A 21,395-nucleotide genomic window follows, 5' to 3' on the forward strand; every position below is an offset into this window, starting at 1 on the left:
GGTGCCTACAGAGGTCCCTACAAACTGCACTGTACCTCAACAGTAGCTTTCTCAACTGTAACCCCTGAGGATCAGAACCAAATGATTTAGGGTAAGAGGGATTTCCGTAGGGACATCCTACAAGTTAGCTTGGGTTGCTCAGTGACTTCTCCAGTTGAGTTTTCAGTATCTCGAAGAATGGAGATTGACCCTTCTGGTCAACCATACACCAACTTGGCATGTATGTCAGGTGATGAACACTAATTGAAACCTCAGCCACTCTCATGATGCCTCTTTGCTGATAGCTTCAGCACGGTGGCATTTTTTCCCATAATATCCAAAATCACAGAGATCTTTTCTAAGCAACAGCAAATGAGTATGATGACAACGTTTTCATGTACCTGACCAAAGGGAGACAAACCCAGCTTCATAAATATCTACTTAGTGGGAAAATGAAAGACATGGCTAAATGAAATCAGTTTTAACCTTGCTTTCTCCATGTGTATTGAAGTATAAATTGACTTTTATGTCATTCCTACACTACACCGATTTCCTGGCTTATAAAAAATACTTATCTATTCACAGCTTTAAATTGAATTCTTTATTTGCTGTTATTCTATGTGAGTCAGGAATATCACCATTGAACAGCCTCAGGAGCACGCAGCTTGTTCCCATGTAAGAAGGTGAACTGCACTAGGTCACTGACAAGAAAGGGAGGAAAAAGCATGTCATCAAAGTACTGATTCTTCAGAAAAGGTCCCTGCAGTTCCAGGAGCCTCCATTGGCAAATGTACCCAGCCTGCCAAAGTTCGCTTTCTCCAAACCCTGCCTTACAAGTAAACAGAAGAGAGTTTGCTCATTTTCGTATCAAGTTACACCCACACTCCTTCCTCCCCTTCACCTGCCTAACATTATTCCTGATTAAAAAAACCCACATTTGTTCGTTTTGCTGCTCAGAGTGTGGTACCAACAAAACGAATTAATAAATATCAGTGCAGCACAGGGCTAAATAGGAGTTTATAACGGCAGCTGCTTTTGCGATAGAAGGGATACAGGCCTATAAATCACTAACATGTGCATGTTATTTTTGTTATTTAAAGCTAAGCAAACAAGTTACATGTCACAACACTCTAGCGACTATAGGAAAAGTGGGAAAATATGTGCAAAAAAATACAGCAGCCGCATTAAGGAGGAAAAAAATCCTTATTTTAGTGCCTGGTTCAGCCAAACATATTCAATACTGGCATAACAAAAAGAGCACACGCTCCACAATTAAGTGGTCAGGGAAGTGCTGTTAAACTTCAAAACTGCCTAATCACTGGCTAGCACCTCTGAGACCTACACCTAGGGACTGAAAGTCGCAAAAAAAGAAGTATTTATCTCAAAAAAGAAGTATCTTCCCATACTGCCCTGTGATTTTATAGTCACCCATCTGTCCCATACAGGCGATGGGCTCTCACACTGAGGGGACACGCGCCCTCCGTCAGGTCCAACCCAGCCAACTCTGTCAGAACACCAATGGCTCAACATTTTAATGCCCCAGAAAGCACAAAAACCCACAGGCATGCTCTGGTGAGCCTGGCATTACTCGCCCGGCCTGGTCACCCCATTCTTCCTCCTTCCCCTCACGGGGCGGCCGCCGTCCCCTCAGCAGCGGTGGGAGAAGGCGCCCCCGCTCCCCCTCAGGCGCCGCCGCTGCCATGGCGGCCCGCTCCCCCTCAGGGCCCCACTCACCTGGGTGTAGAGCTCGGCCAGCGCCATGGGGGCCGCCGGCGGAGAGAGACGTGCCGCGGCCGGTTCCGCAGCCGGCAGGTGGCCACGGTCCGCCCCCGAGGCGTGGGGACGGGGGGCCGGGCCGGATCCGGAGCCTGTCCCGCCCGGGCGCGGCCCTTCCCCGGCCAGGAGGGAGGCGGTTCCCCGCGCTGCTCGCCTCAGTGACCCGCAGCACCCGGCTAAAGGGTTCCTCAGTATCGGGCTTTTTATGCGGGCAGCTTGCACGCCAGCTCCTAATTCTGACAGGTATGTAAGTATAGTGGGGATGGGGAGTAGTCCCAATCGCCACACTGGCAAGGCTGGCATCTTGGATACAGCCTTAGGGATTCGGAATGCAATTTGGGTTTGAAATAGCTCCGAGTGCTGAGCAGCGTCTGGTTCTGGGCCAGGAAAAATAGGTGCCGAGTAGCCTCCGCTAGGTGTTTAGGAGCACTATGTTTGTTACCTTGCTTGCTTTTAAGGCCTGCAAATCCCGATCTCTTCTGCAGTTTTCTCCTGTTTCTTCTGAGTAATGTTTTGACATCCAGTGTACTGGTATACAGCACTATATGCTGAGTGTTTGTTGAAAGAGATGTACTTTGCCATTAATAGTGTATGATCTTATAATTAGATATAAACGTAGGATTAATTCATATAATAGAATAAATTAATATATAAACAAAGGAAAGGAAATTTAAAAATCCTTGTTGATCTTCCATTTCCTAGCTGCCCAAGGGATCACGAGGGGAGCCATTCCTGGCCACGCAGGGAAAAACAAACATTCATTAATGACTAAGACACCATCAAGGAGTTTCTCTGACAAACTTAGAGTACGATAAACAGAATGCATTTAGTAAGCTTAGGGCACTAGCAGGTATTACATTTAAATATCCTTTATGAGGAAGCAGATGTGAACAGACACAGTGCCAAGCATTGGCAGATGGATGCATGCCTAAGGACCATGCGCCCTCCCTGCCCACCTGGCGCCCAAGAGCTGTCCCGGCACAGAACACAATGTTTTAGCCGATTACAAATCTCAGTTCTTATTTCAGTAACAGCTAGTAGTTGGTGACAAAATATCCTAACAGAAGTGGGTTACATCAAACAAAATATTTTCAAATACGCACAGCGTTTTACGGCACCCTGTTGATATCTGGGTGGGTATTTGTACAATGCTCAGATTTTAACCAACTCCCTTAGCACCAAGTCCGCACCAAGTCTGCCATGGAGGCGGAGGGAACCCGTGGCATCATCTGGGACCATCTATGCCAGCACGCAGCTTATGGACAACCAACCAAACGAGGAAACAAAAAAGCCCAAAGCAAATCTTACAGTCGTATTTTTATTTGGACATCTTCCAGTGATAGCTATTAGGCTACAGGTTTTATGATGCATACATTTACTAAGTACAACATCAGACACTACAACAGATCAGAGCTCAGGTCATTCTGACAATGTTTTGGTTTTCATCTATGTACTGTAGTGGCATCGAGTGAAAACCTATGTTTAAAGGCTTTTATTTATCACATGAAGTATCAGCATCTTAAAAAAACAAGTGCTTACTCATAGTTTTTGTACGGTATTTGAAATGTGTTCCGTTTAAATCACAAATTACACAGACCTTCAAATTGCAAATGCTGGTGTTTCCAAGTTGGGAACAAATGTTATTGAATATCAGTCCACTTTTCAACATTGAAGTTGACCCTATTTTTTCCTGTGATAGATAGAATAGATTAATCGCATTTAACGGACTTAAGCACTTTCACGTTCCATCCCAGGTTGAAGTCTGAGAAGCAATTTTTCAAAATTTGGATAGAAGACTGTGTCCTAAACATCAGAATAAAATGATCACTGGAATAAAAATACACGAAACTGAATGAGGTAATTATTGTGCAAAATCTCTAGAATAACTGTATATAATTCTAAGGGGTCACTGACAAATATTCGTCCAGCATTCGATAAAATCTATCATAGCAATAGATAATAAATTAAAATATAAAAGATATGTCCACATTAAAAGAACATAACAATGATGCAAAGGAAAAAAAAAAAGGTTGTTAAAATAGTTCTGCATTATATTCCATGGTTAAAGAGATATTCGTCCTAAGGTGAAAGATCTATTATACACTGACACTAAAATTTTACTTCTGAAAAGTGCATGTAAAATACTGCTGTGTAAAATGTTAGATGAATTACCAGTTACACATCTATTCCAACTTAAAAATATTTTCCTTTAAAACATGTCAAGCAGCATATACTTTTAACGTGATATAAAAGTAATACCAGTCAAACCACTGAGTTTAAGGATAATACCTATAAATTACTAAACACTACTTTTTTTAAGGAAACAAGATACAATAAGGCTTTTTACAGGTAAACAAACTTAAAAAATAAACAAAAATACATTTAGGTATACATTTTAATACTCTAATGCTTAAGTAGTGGATATGTTTCCTGATCTACAGTACGAACATACTGTAATGCCAATTATTTGTTTTTCAATAGGAGAAAAAATCTGTAGGTCAGCATATTCTCACCTATTTTCTTTCCTAACCTCATTAGTGGATGTGAAGGCTTTCCTATTACATTCTCACAAGTACAGTACCCCTAGCAGCCTGAAAACTACATTATACCTTTTTTGGAGCCACTTAACAGTAGCTGTAGTTTCAGAAATCAAGTAACGTTTGAGAAAAGAGAGTTTGGTATACCATGCACAGGAAAACAATCTAAATCATTTAGCAAAGATCATTCAAAACATTTATGCGATGCAGTATTAGGTTCTTGGAAGTACTGGCATGATCCATCAAACATAATATGGGGCAAACACATTTGAAAATAAGACAACATGGCCATCTTAAAAAGATACTGACAAAGTTTAGGTTGTCTTTACTACTGATTTCAGGAACCATACAAACAGCATGTCTACCTCTCAAGTAAAACATAACTGAAATGTTTCAGTCTGTTTAACAGCAATTTTTTTTTTTCTGTGAGTTTGCAGGCAAACAGAGTAGTACCAAATAGTCTAATAGTGTACCTCTAGATCATTTCTCAATATTTTAAAAGAAATTAATGTTAATGCTAAGTTGCTAGTTACTATAATACATAAAAAATATTGCACAATGCAATTGAGCAATGTGTGTGGCCTTTTTTTTTACATTTTTATTTGAGCCATACACCACAAACTACCTGTTTTAAAGTTCAGAATTGGAACTGTAAGCAAGGCTTCTGCACTTAGGTTGCACATTGTGAAATGTGAATTCTATATAGCAGATCCAAGACGTGTGAGACAGAAGAATCTTTCCAGTAAGATGTGCAATATCCAAAATAACTCAGTTTCTCATTATGCACTCTGGGTCTCCAACCCTTAAATCAGCATGAATCATAGTCAAATGACAGCATCATAGCCAAAACCTACTTAACGTTCTTGTTAGTCAGCCTTTCAAAAAATGACAGCCTTGGGCTAATGCAGAAATTTTCTATTAAAGTTCTTCCTCTCAAATTCCAGTAGGAAAGGATACTTTTTTCTTTTTTTTTTTTTTTAAGTGGCAACAAACCAAAAGAGATTATACTCAAAATACACACTGTCATCTCTCTGGGGTCTACAAACACAGAACATTAGACAGACTACAAAATCTAAATAAATACTAAAATCATTATTGACTTCTGATCATTTGCTTCAAGATTCTGTAATTTTAGCTAACTACTTTTAAAAATAACTAAACGTGTAATTTCCAGTGTGCTACTTGTGCTTAGTTACCATTTTCCTCTACAGGTGTTATTTGATACCATTTGCAAAATTCCAGTTAAAATAACAGACTGCATCAGACTGTAAATAAGGTTGACAACAAAAAAATGAAATATCTTATTTTTAATGCTTAGTATGATACTGTCATACATTTAAAAGAACACAATATGCAGCAGCGATTTAGTATGCTTGGTAAACCACAGTACTAACAAATGAACACCTAAGTTATAGCATATAGTGAGCTATAAGACTTATCACTAGAATTTATGTCAAGCTGACATAAATAAGGAAGTGGTTTAAGAAATCATTTTCTATATTGCCAGTTTGTTTTTCTCCATTCCAGTTTTTACAAATTGAATTTAACAGGCTCCCAAATGACTCTGTATTCTACTACAAAATGCCTTACTTTCAAGTCTTCCATGTTCAGGACTGTGACTGTCCCTGTTGGTCCCTGCCTATGAGAAGATTACATATGGAGTTTAATTTACACTATTTAAATATGTTACTAAAGATCTAAAAATGTCTCTAGACAGCTGAAGACACAATTTTTTGTCCAAGCCCGATTTCCATATTCTGGAAATGTATGAATCAGTGATGTCCTCATAAATGCAATGACTGAACACAAATGCACATCATTCTATTAGCCTTCAATCTGTGGTGCTGTTATGTCGTTTTCCAGCTACTTTTACTACAGATCTGGGCATATATAGACTGTTTGTTCAGAAAATGTGTTTTCAGTGGCTCACTATGTTTTAACGGGTAAAGATATCAGGCAACTGATTCTCCATCTAACATGGACAGCACATCCTTGGGATCAGACACGTGATATGAAGCCCAGGCCCAAGCTGGCTGGGATCTGAATGGTTTCTAATGCCAAAGAGGATGGATTAAATGGAAAAGTAACAGGGAAGATGTGTTTAGCATCCATGAGCAACTGAGGAGAGTCCTTCCTGTCTCGCAGACGCATCTGCAAAGATAAGAAAGTGATTACATTAGCATTTAGCCAGTTCATTGATAATAATCATCTTGCAAAAAGGTAGTATTGCATCTGTGCTTACAGATATATGTGTGTGTACAGACACACACTCTATGCTATCTTGACACATTTGCAACAATTGTGCCATTAAACTGTAGTTACTTTCATCACTTTTGGTTCTGCGTATCTTCCCCTTATAGTGCAATCGGAAGATACTTAGATTTCCTGCAAAAGGAAGAATTTGCCCACTATCTGGTAACTGCATCTTTTCAGTAAGTGGAATTACAGTTTTATTTCACTTCTAGCTTCCCAGTCTCCCTTATCCTGCTAGTAATGTAACTTGATTTCTAACAGACCAGAAAGATCATCCTTCTTTGGAGTTTTCAAAATATTTCATTTTCATCAACATATATAAAACTAGAAGGGCTAAATGAAGAACTTTGTAATGAACATAGGCCTCCATTTTCAAAGCAGTCAGAACTTCTCATGCAGATACGTCTGACAAAAATAAATTTACATATATAAATGTTACTGCATGAAAAGTTGGCATACAAGTGTGTTTACATACACAAAGATTTATAAACACAAAACCCTCTCACCTTCCAAAAATTTCATACATACTGACAGGGACACTAACATTTTCATGCAAGCCTGGAGGCAGTAAATTGTGATAGCTTAAAATTTTTAATGCTGACATCACCTTTTCAAAATAGCTAAAAAGCCTAGTTTACTTCAGATTCCTGAATGTACTTCAGGACACAAGCTATTTCGTCTCATCATGGGGTTTCTTAGAAATAGTCAAATGATTTTGATGAAAAGATATAGCCATACCTGTATTGTACGTATAAACGATACCAAGACTCTCTCTTCGAACTCATTAACTGGAGTATACAAATTCAGAACTTTTACAATCTGTGAAGAACAACAGTCATTCCTTAGGTTCATTTTACTGGTGAATCAACAGATGCATTGATGGTTACTAATAATATACTTCTTAAATTAGCTATTTTAAAAAGAAAATTCTTTACAAGCATTTGTTACGTTTTGCTTTATTGATTCATACAGAATTCCATCACCTGCTTAATGCTATGTTATATGACTGCCTCCTTCGAAATGTGTGTTCTTTGGAGGCAGAAACTCTAAAATTCTACACGTGAAAATACCAAACTACAGAAAAATCAGATGATAAGTAACTGATTGTGTTCTTACACCCCTAGAAACATGCTGTATTTCTCTTCCTAATTTTGACCCTACAGTTGCGTAGTTTCCATTCAAGAGAGTCTTACGACTTCACTATTTTTCAAGAAAGTGAGCTGTTTCTCTGAAAACAGGGCTAAAGCCACTACTGGAAAAAAACAGCAACAGAGAGACTTTAAATAATAATATGGGTTAAACATGTGAAACTTAAAAAAATTCTCTTGGTTTATAGTATTCTCTTTCAAAAAACCTCAAAACACTTCAACAAAATTAAAAGACTTGAAGCATGTGGAATTTTAACTTCTTATTTCAGTACAAAACTAACAGATTTTCCAGCAATGTGAATTACTAAATCAAAATGGCTATATCAGTGCAACCGCTAGTGCCGACACCATTGTCAAAGAAATGGGGACATTTCTTCCTTTTCCTGATGGGGATGTTCAATAATCATCAAAAATGCTTGCATCCAGTTATTCCTGTACAAGCTATGTGCAAATATAGCATGGTTAAAAAAAAAAAGTGCAACTTATCTGTACAAAATCTAAGCTTTTATAAATAGAAGTCTTCAGCTGTTTATTGAGATACACTTGGTTCAGCCTTTCTGAGGCTAATGGGTACAGTAACTTAACACTTTTGTTTGCAGACCCCGAGACAGCAACTCTGTGCGAATTGTCCGTTAACTTAACTGGATACTAACTCTGATGGCAGAAAGATAATTTTTTAGTATCCTAAGCAGAGCTGCCTGCAGTACAGAGATTTCTTAGAGTGAAGAGTTCTCTCTAAGGATTTTCACAAACCAAGAGACTGTATAGTACTACACACTGCACAATCTATTGAGCTTCTCGCTTGGTCAAAACTTACCTTGAACATCAGACCTCAGAAAAGATCTGGTCCATTTTTACCTCCAATTTAATCTGTTTTCGTTTAAACAAAGTAAGAAATCTCCAAAACAAGTAAGAAATCCTTGATCCAGGTGCAGCAGCAGTGCAGGCAGGCATAGCAAACATCAACAGAGCAGAAACCTGCTCAAAAGTGACAGCAGGACAGACAATGAGAGTTTGCTTACCTGGGCAGTAGTCAGTGCATTGCACATTGAACAAATGGCTTCTGCATCTTCATCTGTTTTCTTTTTTACTTGCAACAACTGTGCAGCCTGGATGAGGGGTTCCAGTGTTTCTTTAGCCCCGCTATTCATCAAATTTTTATCACGTAGCCATTCTTCCAGTTGACTCACATTGTATCTGTAAGAGGTAAGAATATCCAGACATTAATGCTTGATTATGGCTAAATTGAAAGCACATGCAGTTCCTCTTTCATAGTGTTTCTTCTTGGTCCTTACATGTTTTTCCTTCACACTTGTAATTTCTTGTAATTTTGTCTTCTTTCTGTTTCCTTCTGATTAAGGCAGGAAATTTTGAGTTTCAAAACAGTTGGAAACTATGGCCTAAGATTTCCACTACCTAGCATTCCCCATTTATTTCTGTTCCTATTGACTGCAGGAATATGACAAGTATAAGAAAAAAGGCAAATGCAATTTTGTCCATGCAGATAACAGTGAGGCTTTTCAAGGTTACTCAAGGGACTGGAATGCCTTGGCTAAACTTCCTGGCATATACCAGTAGAATGCTTTGGACAACTGATGCCAAATGCAGGAATAGAAGAAGATGGCTTTGCCGCAGGATGCAGCAAACGGCAGCATGGATGAACACAGCAGGTATCCACTGAGCCACCAGCATACAAAGCAAGCAGCAGGCAGGCTTGTTATTCTTCTCTAAAAGTTGTGAAAGCAACTACCAACATTTCACCTATAGTTCTGATTCCTACTTGATGATGAAATACTTTTGGTTTGCATCTACCACATCTCCTTGAAAGCCAGGTAGGATATGGCCTAAATTAACCAAGCTCTTTTTAACTGAAAAAACTCAAAAGCAGTTTAACAGCATCTGCAACTGTTTGTGTGTGGAAAAATAAATATTCAAAGTGTATGTGCTATTCCTTCAAAATGATGTTCACTAGAGTCAAGAGTTCACTAAGATTTGCAGCAGCACATTCAAGAAAAGTCTAAAATGAGCTCTCCCACCTTATCTGCATTCCTTTGCTCCATGAGCACATGTCCTTGCGCAGGAGAAGATTGTTAAGCGTTACAGCCCCAATGATGTAGAACATCTGCTTGACCACCTGTTTGATCAGCTCTGGATCCATTCCATGCTGACACATCACTGAATGGAAAGAGTTCAGCTGACGAATAATGGAGTCCAAAGTGTAGGTTCCTTCATCAGCAATGCTGGATGTTCTCTTCCGCAGCCCTGTTGGTTTCACCCCTGAGACACCTTGGATAGTCTCATGCTCCAGCATTCCTGAAACTGCATTTGATTGACAACATTACTATAATGACTGAAAATTCCTATATGCAAGCCATATTGTGTGTGCGAGACAGCAAAACTTAGTATTTCCACAGAAAGAGCAGGCTGGGCTTTCTGCTAGCCACACTTTGCCATGATTTCCAGCCATTCTCTGTGTCCCACTGTGTTCTGCAAAATCTAAGCTTACAGGATTTTTACAAAGATTCCAGCTTCTGTGTTTGAAAGGAAGGTCTAACTCTACCTCGACGAAACACTTTTTTTCCTTCCATGGTAATATGAGCAGCAGAGTCAGCAACCCAAGAGCTGTTTCATTCTTCTAAATGGTGTGATCGGAAAGTTTAATGAAAATTTGTGTGAGAGTACTGTCTGACATGAAAAATGAAAAGTACTTTAATGAATAAAATCTCTCTAAATGTAAGCTTCATCGCTGCTAGCTATTTCATTGCTGACTGCTGTCCATAATGACAACCAACGATTTTTCTCCATATTCATTTTAATTATGGGTTATCATGTAATTAAAGTCCCGATTTTCCACGGGGTATTTCGCAGCACACAGGGCAAAAAATGTCAGACTGTCATCATAGTTCCTTCCTGTAAATGCATGTTTTATGACAAGTATGAGTAAGGTATATCGATTTATTCTGTCACTGCCAGAGGAACCAGCCACAGTTTAGTTTTTTCTCTAATTCAGACCTGTTCAGCATAGTCCTTGTCATCTCTAAACAGAATACTATAAGAACTATTAATAAAACTCTACTGGTTAGGAAGAAATACAAGATACAGCATATTACTGCCATCACAATTTTCATTTTGGTACTACGGTGCGAAGTCTAAGGAATTCGACTTTGCCTTACCAATCATTGGTTGCAGAATGTTTTCCAACACTCGGACAAGTTGTTGGTAGATCTGAATAGCCAAGTCACTCAGTACTTGTCTGTATTCAGCTAAATCAAAATTAGTGAGGCAGTGTTCATTTTGACGAGGTGTATTATGCTTCATAAACCCCTGAATTCATAAAATAACAGAAACAAATGCTTCAATGGAATAGAAAAATATTACACAAAATCAGTATTGATATTTTTTCAAGCAACTGACAAATAATACTTTCAAAACAATAGTCATAGCCTCTCAAAACTTTTATTTGCAAGTTCTTCTGATTGTGGCTGATGCTAAGATTCACTTTTCAGTTGTGACTTGTGCCACATCTGCTTCCCTGACTTGCAAATTCAAGTATCTGACACAGGAACAAACTCTGCCAACTTTCTGGAAGATAAGACCCCTCCCTCCCACTCCAGGATGGGCATTCTCATCTAGCCATTTACAGCCAAAATCCCAGTTACGTATGAAGAAATTAGGCATATCACATAAACTGGCATGCCATACTAAGGTTAAAGGGCTTAATATGCCCTTTTTCATAGGAACTTCAGTGAGTCATTACTAAACCACATAATGGTAGCAGCCAGGTTCTTCTACTTGGAAATCTGAGTTGGCACTTTGAGGAGCACAACGTCATCTAGCCTCTGAGCCCCCAGCCTGCAGTAAAGGGAAATTGGTTCAGATCTTATCTCCCGGTGCTTTCCACTGATGTCATCACCATCATTCCAAAAAGTGTAGCTGTTTTAAGAGACTCTGACTAGATTTTCAGATGTGACAGCAATTTTTTAAAGAGCAGTGCTCACAATAGCATTGTAGAGCAAAAGAAACCAGAGTAGGAGCACTGCTTACCTCTTCTCCACTATATTGCTTCAAACAGTGCAAAAATCGGCAGGTGTTAGATAGCCAGAAGGACACTGTTTCAAAGTCATCACCTCTTTTCTGAAGATAAAAACAAACACATTTCAACGAAGACAGGTAGGAGGAATAAAATGATAAAATGTTAGATAAACAATTAAGCACTTAAAACCTACTTTCTTGTAGCTACTGAGATTCTGATGTTTTGCAAAACTGTATTTCAGTAACGCATTAGAAAAGCAAGATTTTCTGTAATGTTTTTCAAAAACTTTCAAACTACGATTTCCTCCACAGATACGATCTTTCTGTGTTTTACAGACCCATCCTAACAGCTCTGTGCAGAAATCACAGAGCAATGTGACTATTCCCAAAACACTCGTTCTGTGGCGCAATGACTCTTGCAAAGAGCCCAACACGGAGGGTAGGAAAGATGCAGAGCCAGCAGGAGGAGCAGAGAACAATTCAGTTCGCATCAGTGTCACTTACATCATAACCATTTTGGCAGCCTGATATGGAAAACAAATAAAACAAAAATCCCTCCTCACCAAAGAACATAGAATCTAGTATATGCTGAGTTATTAAAATTTCTAGAGCTCTGTGGTATGCACTCCATTCACTTAAATATATTCTATGAATACCTGAGCTCCTGCTGGATTGTTTACTAAACATTTTTCCTAAACACGTAGCTCGATTAAATGCTTGGGTTCTGAGCACATCTGCTTAATTTAAAAAACTATAAAACTTCATGAAGCATATTTATGTCTTAATACAGCTTTCAGGATACCCCTGGAGTAAACTCTCCTAGCCAACTCATTGCAAAGACTTTAGGTAGTAACATGTTATCATCAGTGTAATCTGTAAGTGAAGCAAATGAGGACATCTGTTAACCAAAACTGCCAATGAAACATTTTAATTAAGTATTCTGGATTACAAAGACTCATTATGCAAACTTTGACTGCATCCAAAGCTTTACAGGCATAGCTGCAGAGGAGGAAGTCTATTCAAAATAAAAAGAAGGTAGTTCTTTTTCCACTAATTTAAATCATCTCTGGTATTATGTGGATAAAACGCTATCGCTATGATTTGCTGCTTGTTAACAACTTTTTGTAACTTTGGTGGGAGGACTCTGCTGATCAGAAATCCAGGGCCAATTCATTGAAAGTCTTTTCCTCACTCCTCTAACACAAAATCAAAAGCAAATTTTAAATTAATGTTTTCCTAGACCAAACAGACTAACTAACCTTCAACACTTTTTTGATGCCATTGATAGTGGAAGTCAACAATGACCGCACTTTTTGGTCATCATTAAGGTAATCCGCATGGCGTACACACATGAACAAAATATATGCTGGTAGTCCTGGAATCAGGTTGACGGCTACCCCACGTGGTTTCAGCTCTTGGGAGAAACAAAAAAACATTGTTGTGTTAAGAATAAAGCCATTAGAAGGTGTTACAGGTGGTAATCACAGCCTCCCCAGTTAATTGTACATACATGTCTATATACGGCCAGTGAAAACTAAGAGTAAAACTAAGAAGAGCCACTTTCTTGCTAATACATCGGAACAGAATAAAACATAACTGCTTGCTAAAAAATATGAACACAGTAATATGTACTATCCCAATCAGGAAGGATGATTAGATTACAATAGACATTTAGGAATTTTAGATAAACTAAACACTGTCAAAACCAAAATAAGCTATTCATTTCATGATGCAAATTCTGTGTTCTTACCATTCATTTTTCAGAGTGCGTGGGAGCAGAGGAGGCCACAAATGAGAAAGGTGCTTACCTAAAATAAGATTCTTGACAAGTTTTTGTTCATCCTCCTTCTTATATTCTAACATCCCTTGGAAGTCCTTTTCTTTCCGTGGAATGTTAACTGGACGAATAGGTTCATCAATGATTTGTCCAGGTGATATGTTCTCCATCTGGCCCACTTCAGAGGGGAAATAAAAATAAATTATATATAATATTTTCCAGTGAAACCAAGGCATACCAGAGGAAACTATGACATTTCTAAGGAAGAACTCCAGCATATAGAACTAAGAAATTTTTTCTTTGGTTCAGGGTAACACTTATCAAAAAAACTCCCGCTAACCAAAAAGATTTAAAGAAGAGGGGAACTGTGTGAATAGCATCCATTAATACAGACTTCCTGCTGATCTCCTGGATTTTATCATATAAAAGCGCAAAGGTGAAGCAATAGCTGTTAATCACTTAATCCTAGATGAATACTGCAAGAGTCACTGTTAATTGTTCTGCAAAATGCCGGTATTTTTCAAGCCTGATGTTTGTTGCCCATTGTGGTAGATTTACCTCGACCAGCAGCCAAGTGCCCACAGTGGCTCCAGCAGGACAGGGCAGAGAAGATTAAGAACAGAAGTAAGAAAACTCGTGGGTTGAGATGAAGATGGTTTAATAGGTGAATGGAGCAGGGGGAACAAAGCAAAGGCAATCAGTCATGACCCCCCACAGGGTGAGCGATGCCCAGCCAGCCTCCAAACAGCAGCTACCTTGTATGCAAGAACCCCCTCCTCTGGCTCCTGACGTTAAGCCGTATGGAACATGGAATATCACTTTGGTCAGCTCTCCCGGCTGTGGGCCCATGTGCCCTCCCATCCCCCAGCTTACTGAGGGGGCAGAGTGAGGAAAAGAGAGTAAACCTTGACAGTGTGCGAGCTCTGCTCAGCCAAAACACCCGTGTGTTACCAACACTGGTTTAACCACAGATCCAAAACACAGCATGATTCGGCTGCTATGAAGAAAGTTAACTCCATCCCAGCCAAACCTACTACAGCTTTCTAAGTTAATTAGGTAATAAACACAGACTAAACGATGTTTTCAGAAACATTTTCCCACTCTGTATTGTGTATGAATATTATTGTGATCTTGTCCACAGTAGTAACCAAACAATATTGAAAGACCTTTTAAAAACATAGTCTGAGTAACCTTTCAAAAGGATATATGAAATGTCCACATTGTTGCATACAGTGCCTCACAGTATCACATTAAACACCTCTGCTCCACCTGATCAGGTTGCTTGGTTGTTTTTGAAAAGCAGAACTCGACTTCATCTCCTGAAAGCTACATGCTTTTCTCACAGCCCTCCTAACTGCGTGCAGTTACAAGCTGTTGTGCATCCGCTAAATGTGCTAAAAGTGTGCCCCTCTCAAATGGGACAGAAAATGCAGAAGTGCAAACTGGAGCTCAAGGAGAGCTGCCACTAATGAAAGGATAATATACTCCTGTTAATGCAGGTTTAACTTGGTATCACTGCTCTTTTCAAACACTGAAACACTGAAGACTATACAGTCACTGATTTTAATCTTAGTACTCAATAAAACAACTCATTAGGCAGTAAGCTTGTTTCTGGAAAAAGCAAATGACCGTAAAAAGCTTCTGAAAGGTTAGGACCAGTATTATTTAGAAACAAATTCATACTTCAATTTTATAACATTATTAATTGCTCTTAGCAATTAAAATGATTTTACTTATGCAGAGACATAATAAGCTCTCAGTCTCACCAGTCCTAAGATCCTAAGGGAACTCACTCTGACGCTCATAAAAATGAAATTAGCTTTGTCCGTGTCTCAGCATTCTCATATTTAAGTTTGGCCAGCAGCTCTGAAAGGAAACCTCAAGCGGAGAGAGACAGTCTCAGCATTCTTGGCTCCAGTGATATAGACATCCACAAAGGAAAACCAGGTAAATTATTTCTGCCTGGTTCATATTTAGTGTTGCTTTTGTCTTCACAAAAACAGATACTGTCTTTAAGTACACGAACAGCCCAGGTGACATTCCTTTATGTTCAAATGGTTCCTGACTACAGAGAAACATCAATCATCTTTACTCATCGCTTCAAAATATGACAAATCTTCTAAGGGTTTATAAAGGGTTTATAGAGGAACACACAGAGCTCTGAGCATACCTCCTCCTTCTGGAATCAATTAACAGGGGCTAACGCTACTGAAGACCTCATGCCATCCCGACCGCCAAGACAGATGGATGTGATGACAACGGGATCACAAAACGTAAACCAAAATCTTTCTCACAAAATATAAAAGTACCTTCAAGTTCACCGATCTTCTTAGCAAACACTTTCAACTGTTTCTTTAACTTGCGAACAGTTTTGTCTTGCTTTTCAAGCTGCTCCATTAAATCCTGTAAATGAAAATGAAAGATTAAGATATGAGAAAAATCCCACAACTTGTGACAGAGACAAAATCAGTGCTGTTAGAATTACAAGGCAGTGAGGAAAGCTGAACAGTGGTGCCATCCTCTGGCTAAGGTTTGCAAGCTGGTACGCTGCCTATAACACAAGCCAAATATCGCAAACTTTATTAAGTTATGTGCAGCATGACAAAGGCAAAGCTCTTAGGCAGGTATATTCTGCAGACACTCAGAACTAGGTCAGTTCTTACGGCAGAAGACATTTTGCTGCAAACACATCTCCCTAATGCTTCCTCCCTGCTCTTCCAAATGCCTCACGGAAATAATTTTCTTTATTATTTAACAGCCAGACTGTATTTCTGCATCATTTATTCATGCCTTCAGGATTTACTCGTTATTCAGACCTATCCATTTTATAAGACAAAAAGAGAGAGATCTGCAGAAAGACCATAACTTACACTCAAATTTACCAAAATCAAACATCCAAACATGCAACATTTCTTCTGATGCTCTGCCATTTCCCTATTGCTTTCTGTAATCCCATTGCCTTAGACCGAAACTGGGGTCTTACATCTTTTTATTCTGTACCTGAACAACACCTAGCACCTAGAAGTCCTACTCTTGTAATAAACCTATTTTTCTCTCAAAGGAGCACTCCCCAGAAATCTATCTTAGAATAATTCTGTGACCAATGGTAGTGCATTCATAAAATAATCATGTAATCAAAAAAGGGGAAGTCTTTCTAAAGGAAGCAAAAGCCTCAAGCTGAAAGAACCTGAAAGCCATTCCAGGTGAAGGATTTGAAAGCAGCTTAAAAGAGAACTGCCCTTTCATAAGCGTGATTCTTCATGGCACTGGTAAAAACGTGAGGGACCATGAGCTCCTCGTACCAAAAGTATCATCTGGGAAACTACACCTCTCCTAAAGTATTGAAAAATATTAGTGCAGCATTGGGAACAACTTAGAACTAGACACAAAACTGCTCTTAATCATTTAGTAAAGAGTTTACAACCTAATATAATATACTTGAGCAGTAATATAATTAGGCCTGTTGAAAGAACAGAATCAAGGCCGTGCTTCACATTCAAAGCAGTGTTCGCTTTTACAACTGAAATCCTGTTAATAACACAATAGGCTTATTGTCAGATATAACAATTTCTCCTGAAATGAATAAAAAAATACATGTAAGTCCAACAGACTGTTTTGAATGTATCAGTGAAGGGATATGATTTCTGAACAAGTATGTGAGGAAGCATAAAGTTCCTTCTATGGTTCCTCTAAACAAATTAAACAGATTTCACATCTCATTAAGATTCAGAATCTCATAAATATTCTTTCAAGCTTACCTGTGGTGCTATCTCAATTTGTTATTTTTAATTATAATGGAAATATTCTTTCCAATTTTATCCTTCATATTTTGCATTTTTGAGAAATATTAAAAGGTTATGTATTTTGATTGTGATACATTTCTTTATTCCAGATGTCAGCACTGTAAAGAGATCTATGAACAAATTCAGGCTATGATGGGATTGCAGGCATTATTCACTTTGATAAGTATCTGTACGATCAGGCCTCCATTTTGCTGAACTGAATTGAAATGTATCAAAGTTTTAAAGCAAAGGGCGGTTCTGAAAATTGAGCATCTTTTGCATCATGTACCTCTTTTTCAGGGCAGTATTAAGTAGTATTCAAAAAGAAACTGCTTTGCTCACAGTGCAAGGCTTATATTAGTAACAAAACTGTGCATCAAAAAGAGACGCAGATTACACAGAGGACATCAAGAGTAACAAAAAAAGCAGTGAGGGAAGTAATTGGCATCATGAAGCTCTCTACAGGGATTTCCTTTGAAAGGGAGAAAGGGAAGCAGCCTGCTTTTCAATTAGTGCTCCAGAAACAGCGAACGAGACAACAGAGAAACAGGATTCACGTGATCTACATACAATCATCCGTTTGTAAAGTGAAATCCGGTACGATTGATACTTCTTGGGATCATCTGCATACAACTCCTCATAAAACTGTAAAAATAGGTACAGGATTGTTTTTCCCCCTTCCTTTGAGACACTGATATTTCAGTAAGCACTATATAAATTAAATCAGATTAAAACAAGATCAAGATTCTCTAATTTTTAGGTAGTCTGGTCCTTAGTTGTGGTGTTCACGCCAGCCTCTCCCAGACAGAAGCTGCTGGAGATGAGCTGCAGAACAGTCAGATCTTTTAAAAACGGGCAGACTAATACTGTGAAAGTCTGGCATATAAGCTTTGTGAGAACCTGGACAGGACATTTTCTTATGCTAATCAAGGTGGGATTGCAGTGAATACTGCAATTCTAATATCACATCTGGAAAGCCTGTGAATTGTTTCCCCACTAGGGCTAGGAGTGGAAAAGAAGCACGTATCTGACTTGGAGTGGACCTGCAATACTCAAACATCAGAAGTGAAATACTAAGGAATGAGTCTGTATTTAACAAGTAAAATTACATTCATTGTATTTGAAAATAAAGAGAACTCCTCTGGGATGTAATTACATGACTGTGTGTTGTCTTGGGAACACAGAATGTGATGAGTAGGTCTCTTGGGGGAAAAAATGGCTAAAAATCATAACATATGACTAAGCAGCAGGAGGGAGCTGTCAGAGATGGAAATGTTCACCCTTTGCCTTTGCCAGTGGGAGACAGCTGCTGCTGAGGCAAATTTATAACATATTTTCAATCAGTTTTCCAGCGTCTGTTCACTGAATTATCTGATGCTTTCCTGAAAACCTTTGGTACCAAGACAAGAGCCCGACAATGGTAACTTCTGCAACAAACTAAAGCAGGAAAGACTACACCTTGACTTGTTTGGAGGAAGCAATGACACTCAGAGCGAAGATTCTCCTTCCTGAAGTAGCATGGTTCCCTTTACCAATAAACAGTGATAAGCCAACGATATTCCAACACGGGCCTCTCTGGAAAATTTCCCCAGAAATGAACTAGCCTGCACATGATGAACATAATCCTTTGTGGGGAAAGGTAAGGAGTTTCACCCATCTTTCCTTCATACAAAAACGTTGTGCCGTAAACAAGGAATACCAATGATTAGCTAAATGACTTCTAATCAAGTTTCTTTTTCTGGAACTATTTCTTTCTTCAAAACCTACTGAATAGCCAGAGCTCATAACACAGTGGATTATCTGTGTAGCTTCAGGCAGGGAGGAGGGAAATGGGAAGAGAAGTGACATTAAATACCTGAAGAACTACACCAGAGTTTTTCAACAAAATAAACAGACATATTATAGAGGAAACACCACTACTTGGCACTAGTATTTTTTTATGAGTTCCTTGGATACCAATCATCCTATTGAGCAATGATTAAACTCATCAGTTGAAAGCTGGGATCCACGGGCTTTCTGGATGCCACAAACTTCCAACAAATCCCCTGAAACATTATTACTTCATCAGCAATCATAACTCTCTCTCTCCCATTAGCTTACCTACAAGGAAAACACAGCACTGATGCCATTTTTGGCAGGAGGTTGCCATCTGAAAAGTGCTAAGACCTTACAGGCGCAGCAAGCGTGCAGGTGCCCGTGCCTGCTCCTGCAGCATCATTTCCCTTACCAAGTTCTCGTTAGTCAGCCGGGTGATCTCATGCTGTAGACTGGCTTCAATGCGGGCCTCTGGAGGCAGCTGCAGGTTCTGCGCCAGGAGCTGCTGCTGGCGGTTGTTTTCTTCCTTCAGACCTTGGATCTCACCTCGCAGCGATTCCAGTTCGTTCTCGTGGCTCTTCTTCTGCGACTGAAGCTGAGACTCCAGCAGCCTGAAGAAGTTGAGCAACAGTTGTGTGAACACACACTTAGAAACTTACATCCCCAATTCTCAGAGGGAGTGTAAAGCTTTAGCTGCTGCTCAGGAACAATTAGCCATGGCTTGCAAAGGAAAATGAAAAAGGCAGAGTACTCTTTAAACCCTTCAGTATGCCTTCTAATTAAATTAAACTTGCATGATCAAAAAGTGGAGAGAAACTAATTGTGACACTGCTTTGCATTTCCTTTGTGATTGAACACACACTGAGAACACGTGGCAATAAATGTATTGCTAAGTCTTCACAGGTTGCCACTGCTCTTAAAGGGGCATTAAAGAGGTTTTTACCTTGTAACCAAATCAAACAAGCTGTGTAAGATGAACCGTAAGCGAACTTTGCTCGCTTAAGCTAGGACCCCGCAATATTAACACAGGAAACTCTTTTTATAATTAACTCTGTTCAGTCAGAAACCATTTAATTGCAAATGCACATAAATAATCTTCATTTTTATATTAGAACCAACGTTTTGCAGAGGGTTGTCATTAGTGCAGGAAAGCTTAACCACAGAACCAAACTCAGGCCTGGGATCCGGGAGCAGTATTTTATCCTCACCACTGACTCGCTCTTTCCCCTGGAGCACATCGTGTCTCAAATTCTTCTCATGTGAGATGGGGATACCATGTACCAGGCTCCTTCCGAGCAGCGCTGTGGGGATCTACTCCTGCTCGCAAGGTACTCTCCAAGTGCCCTGACTCACCCTTCCGTACGGACACACACAGGAAATGACATGACTAGTGACTACTGGTGTTCAATTAGACAATCTTTCAGGGTTTAAATATGCATAAGGCAGGCACATTTATTAGTAACCAGACTGATCAAGCACGCAAGGGCAAACAGTCATTCACCTGCATTTCTCTGCCATTTAATATAAAGCTTCTTGTCTCTACAGGGCTAGGACAAGAAACAAGAGGTGCAGAGCAAACACTCTCGCATCCTGCAGTGCCGGACACTTGCTCTCAGTTAGATGTTTGCAGGCTTACAAAACAACGTTAGGTGTAGAACTTGTTAGCACAAGAAAAGGAAAGACTTGAGTTAGTAGCATTCATTGCAAAATACCTCCTTCTGTAGCTACCGCTACCAAACGTGTACACTGAAGAAGATGAGCACTCCCCATCTATTGAATTAGTTGCCAGTGCAGGACTAGAAACCATTTCGGAAGCCTGGGACACACGTATGAGTACAGGCTCAAGATGCACACAGGGAGTCAGAACAGCATTTCCTAACCAGGTGAATGTCGCCCACTACATGACCAGCCAGCGGTCTTTGCAGAGAGTGCAGGGATTGCGCTGGGGCTTGAACAGCGCCACGATGAACTCGGGATTACTTCTGTTTGTTGGTTATTTTGTGTCTTACAGTTTGAATCTGGCACGGAGAGACGCCAGAGAAGAACGTTCAATTTACTGAACTTGAGTCGCAACAAGGAGAGTAAGACCCATAACTATTTGAGAGTTAAGAGTACTCTGAAGCTATTCAAACAATAGTTTTATAATTACAGATCTCCCCTTTTCAGGCTGAGAAACTGTAAGGGACATTCATTTTGATATTCAACGTAGAGGCGGACAAATAGTACACAGCTACAAATCTTTTCCAGTTGTGGAGCTTCTGGATTTTACTGTCTATTTTTGTGCAATTCTTATGAA

The 21,395-nt window shown here is 39.4% G+C and overlaps 2 protein-coding genes across 10 annotated transcripts in view; both read right to left on the reverse strand.

Annotated features, from left to right (window-relative positions):
• The window catches only part of MYO5C (myosin VC), a 36,529-nt gene extending 34,671 nt beyond the window's left edge, over window positions 1–1,858 (reverse strand). For both annotated transcript variants that reach the window (XM_074601072.1, XM_074601071.1), the window contains exon 1: window positions 1,714–1,858. In XM_074601072.1, coding sequence (XP_074457173.1) covers window positions 1,714–1,740 — 27 coding nt within the window. In that variant the 5' untranslated portion in view covers window positions 1,741–1,858. The remainder of the gene's footprint in view (window positions 1–1,713) is intronic.
• A 2,857-nt stretch (window positions 1,859–4,715) lies between these two features.
• MYO5A (myosin VA) overlaps window positions 4,716–21,395 on the reverse strand; it is a 105,181-nt gene continuing 88,501 nt past the window's right edge. For 4 of the 8 annotated variants that reach the window (XM_074599608.1, XM_074599606.1, XM_074599612.1 and 1 more), the window contains 11 exons: window positions 19,512–19,710; window positions 17,855–17,929; window positions 15,812–15,905; window positions 13,534–13,680; window positions 12,985–13,139; window positions 11,738–11,827; window positions 10,867–11,017; window positions 9,730–10,012; window positions 8,716–8,890; window positions 7,284–7,364; window positions 4,716–6,443 (listed from right to left, as the gene is read on the reverse strand). In XM_074599608.1, coding sequence (XP_074455709.1) covers window positions 6,291–6,443; window positions 7,284–7,364; window positions 8,716–8,890; window positions 9,730–10,012; window positions 10,867–11,017; window positions 11,738–11,827; window positions 12,985–13,139; window positions 13,534–13,680; window positions 15,812–15,905; window positions 17,855–17,929; window positions 19,512–19,710 — 1,603 coding nt within the window. In that variant the 3' untranslated portion in view covers window positions 4,716–6,290. The remainder of the gene's footprint in view (window positions 6,444–7,283; window positions 7,365–8,715; window positions 8,891–9,729; window positions 10,013–10,866; window positions 11,018–11,737; window positions 11,828–12,984; window positions 13,140–13,533; window positions 13,681–15,811; window positions 15,906–17,854; window positions 17,930–19,511; window positions 19,711–21,395) is intronic. The other 4 variants (XM_074599610.1, XM_074599609.1, XM_074599614.1 and 1 more) reach the window with 1 other exon arrangement.

Source organism: Larus michahellis, chromosome 9, assembly GCF_964199755.1.
Source record: "Larus michahellis chromosome 9, bLarMic1.1, whole genome shotgun sequence".
Lineage (NCBI taxonomy): Eukaryota > Metazoa > Chordata > Aves > Charadriiformes > Laridae > Larus > Larus michahellis.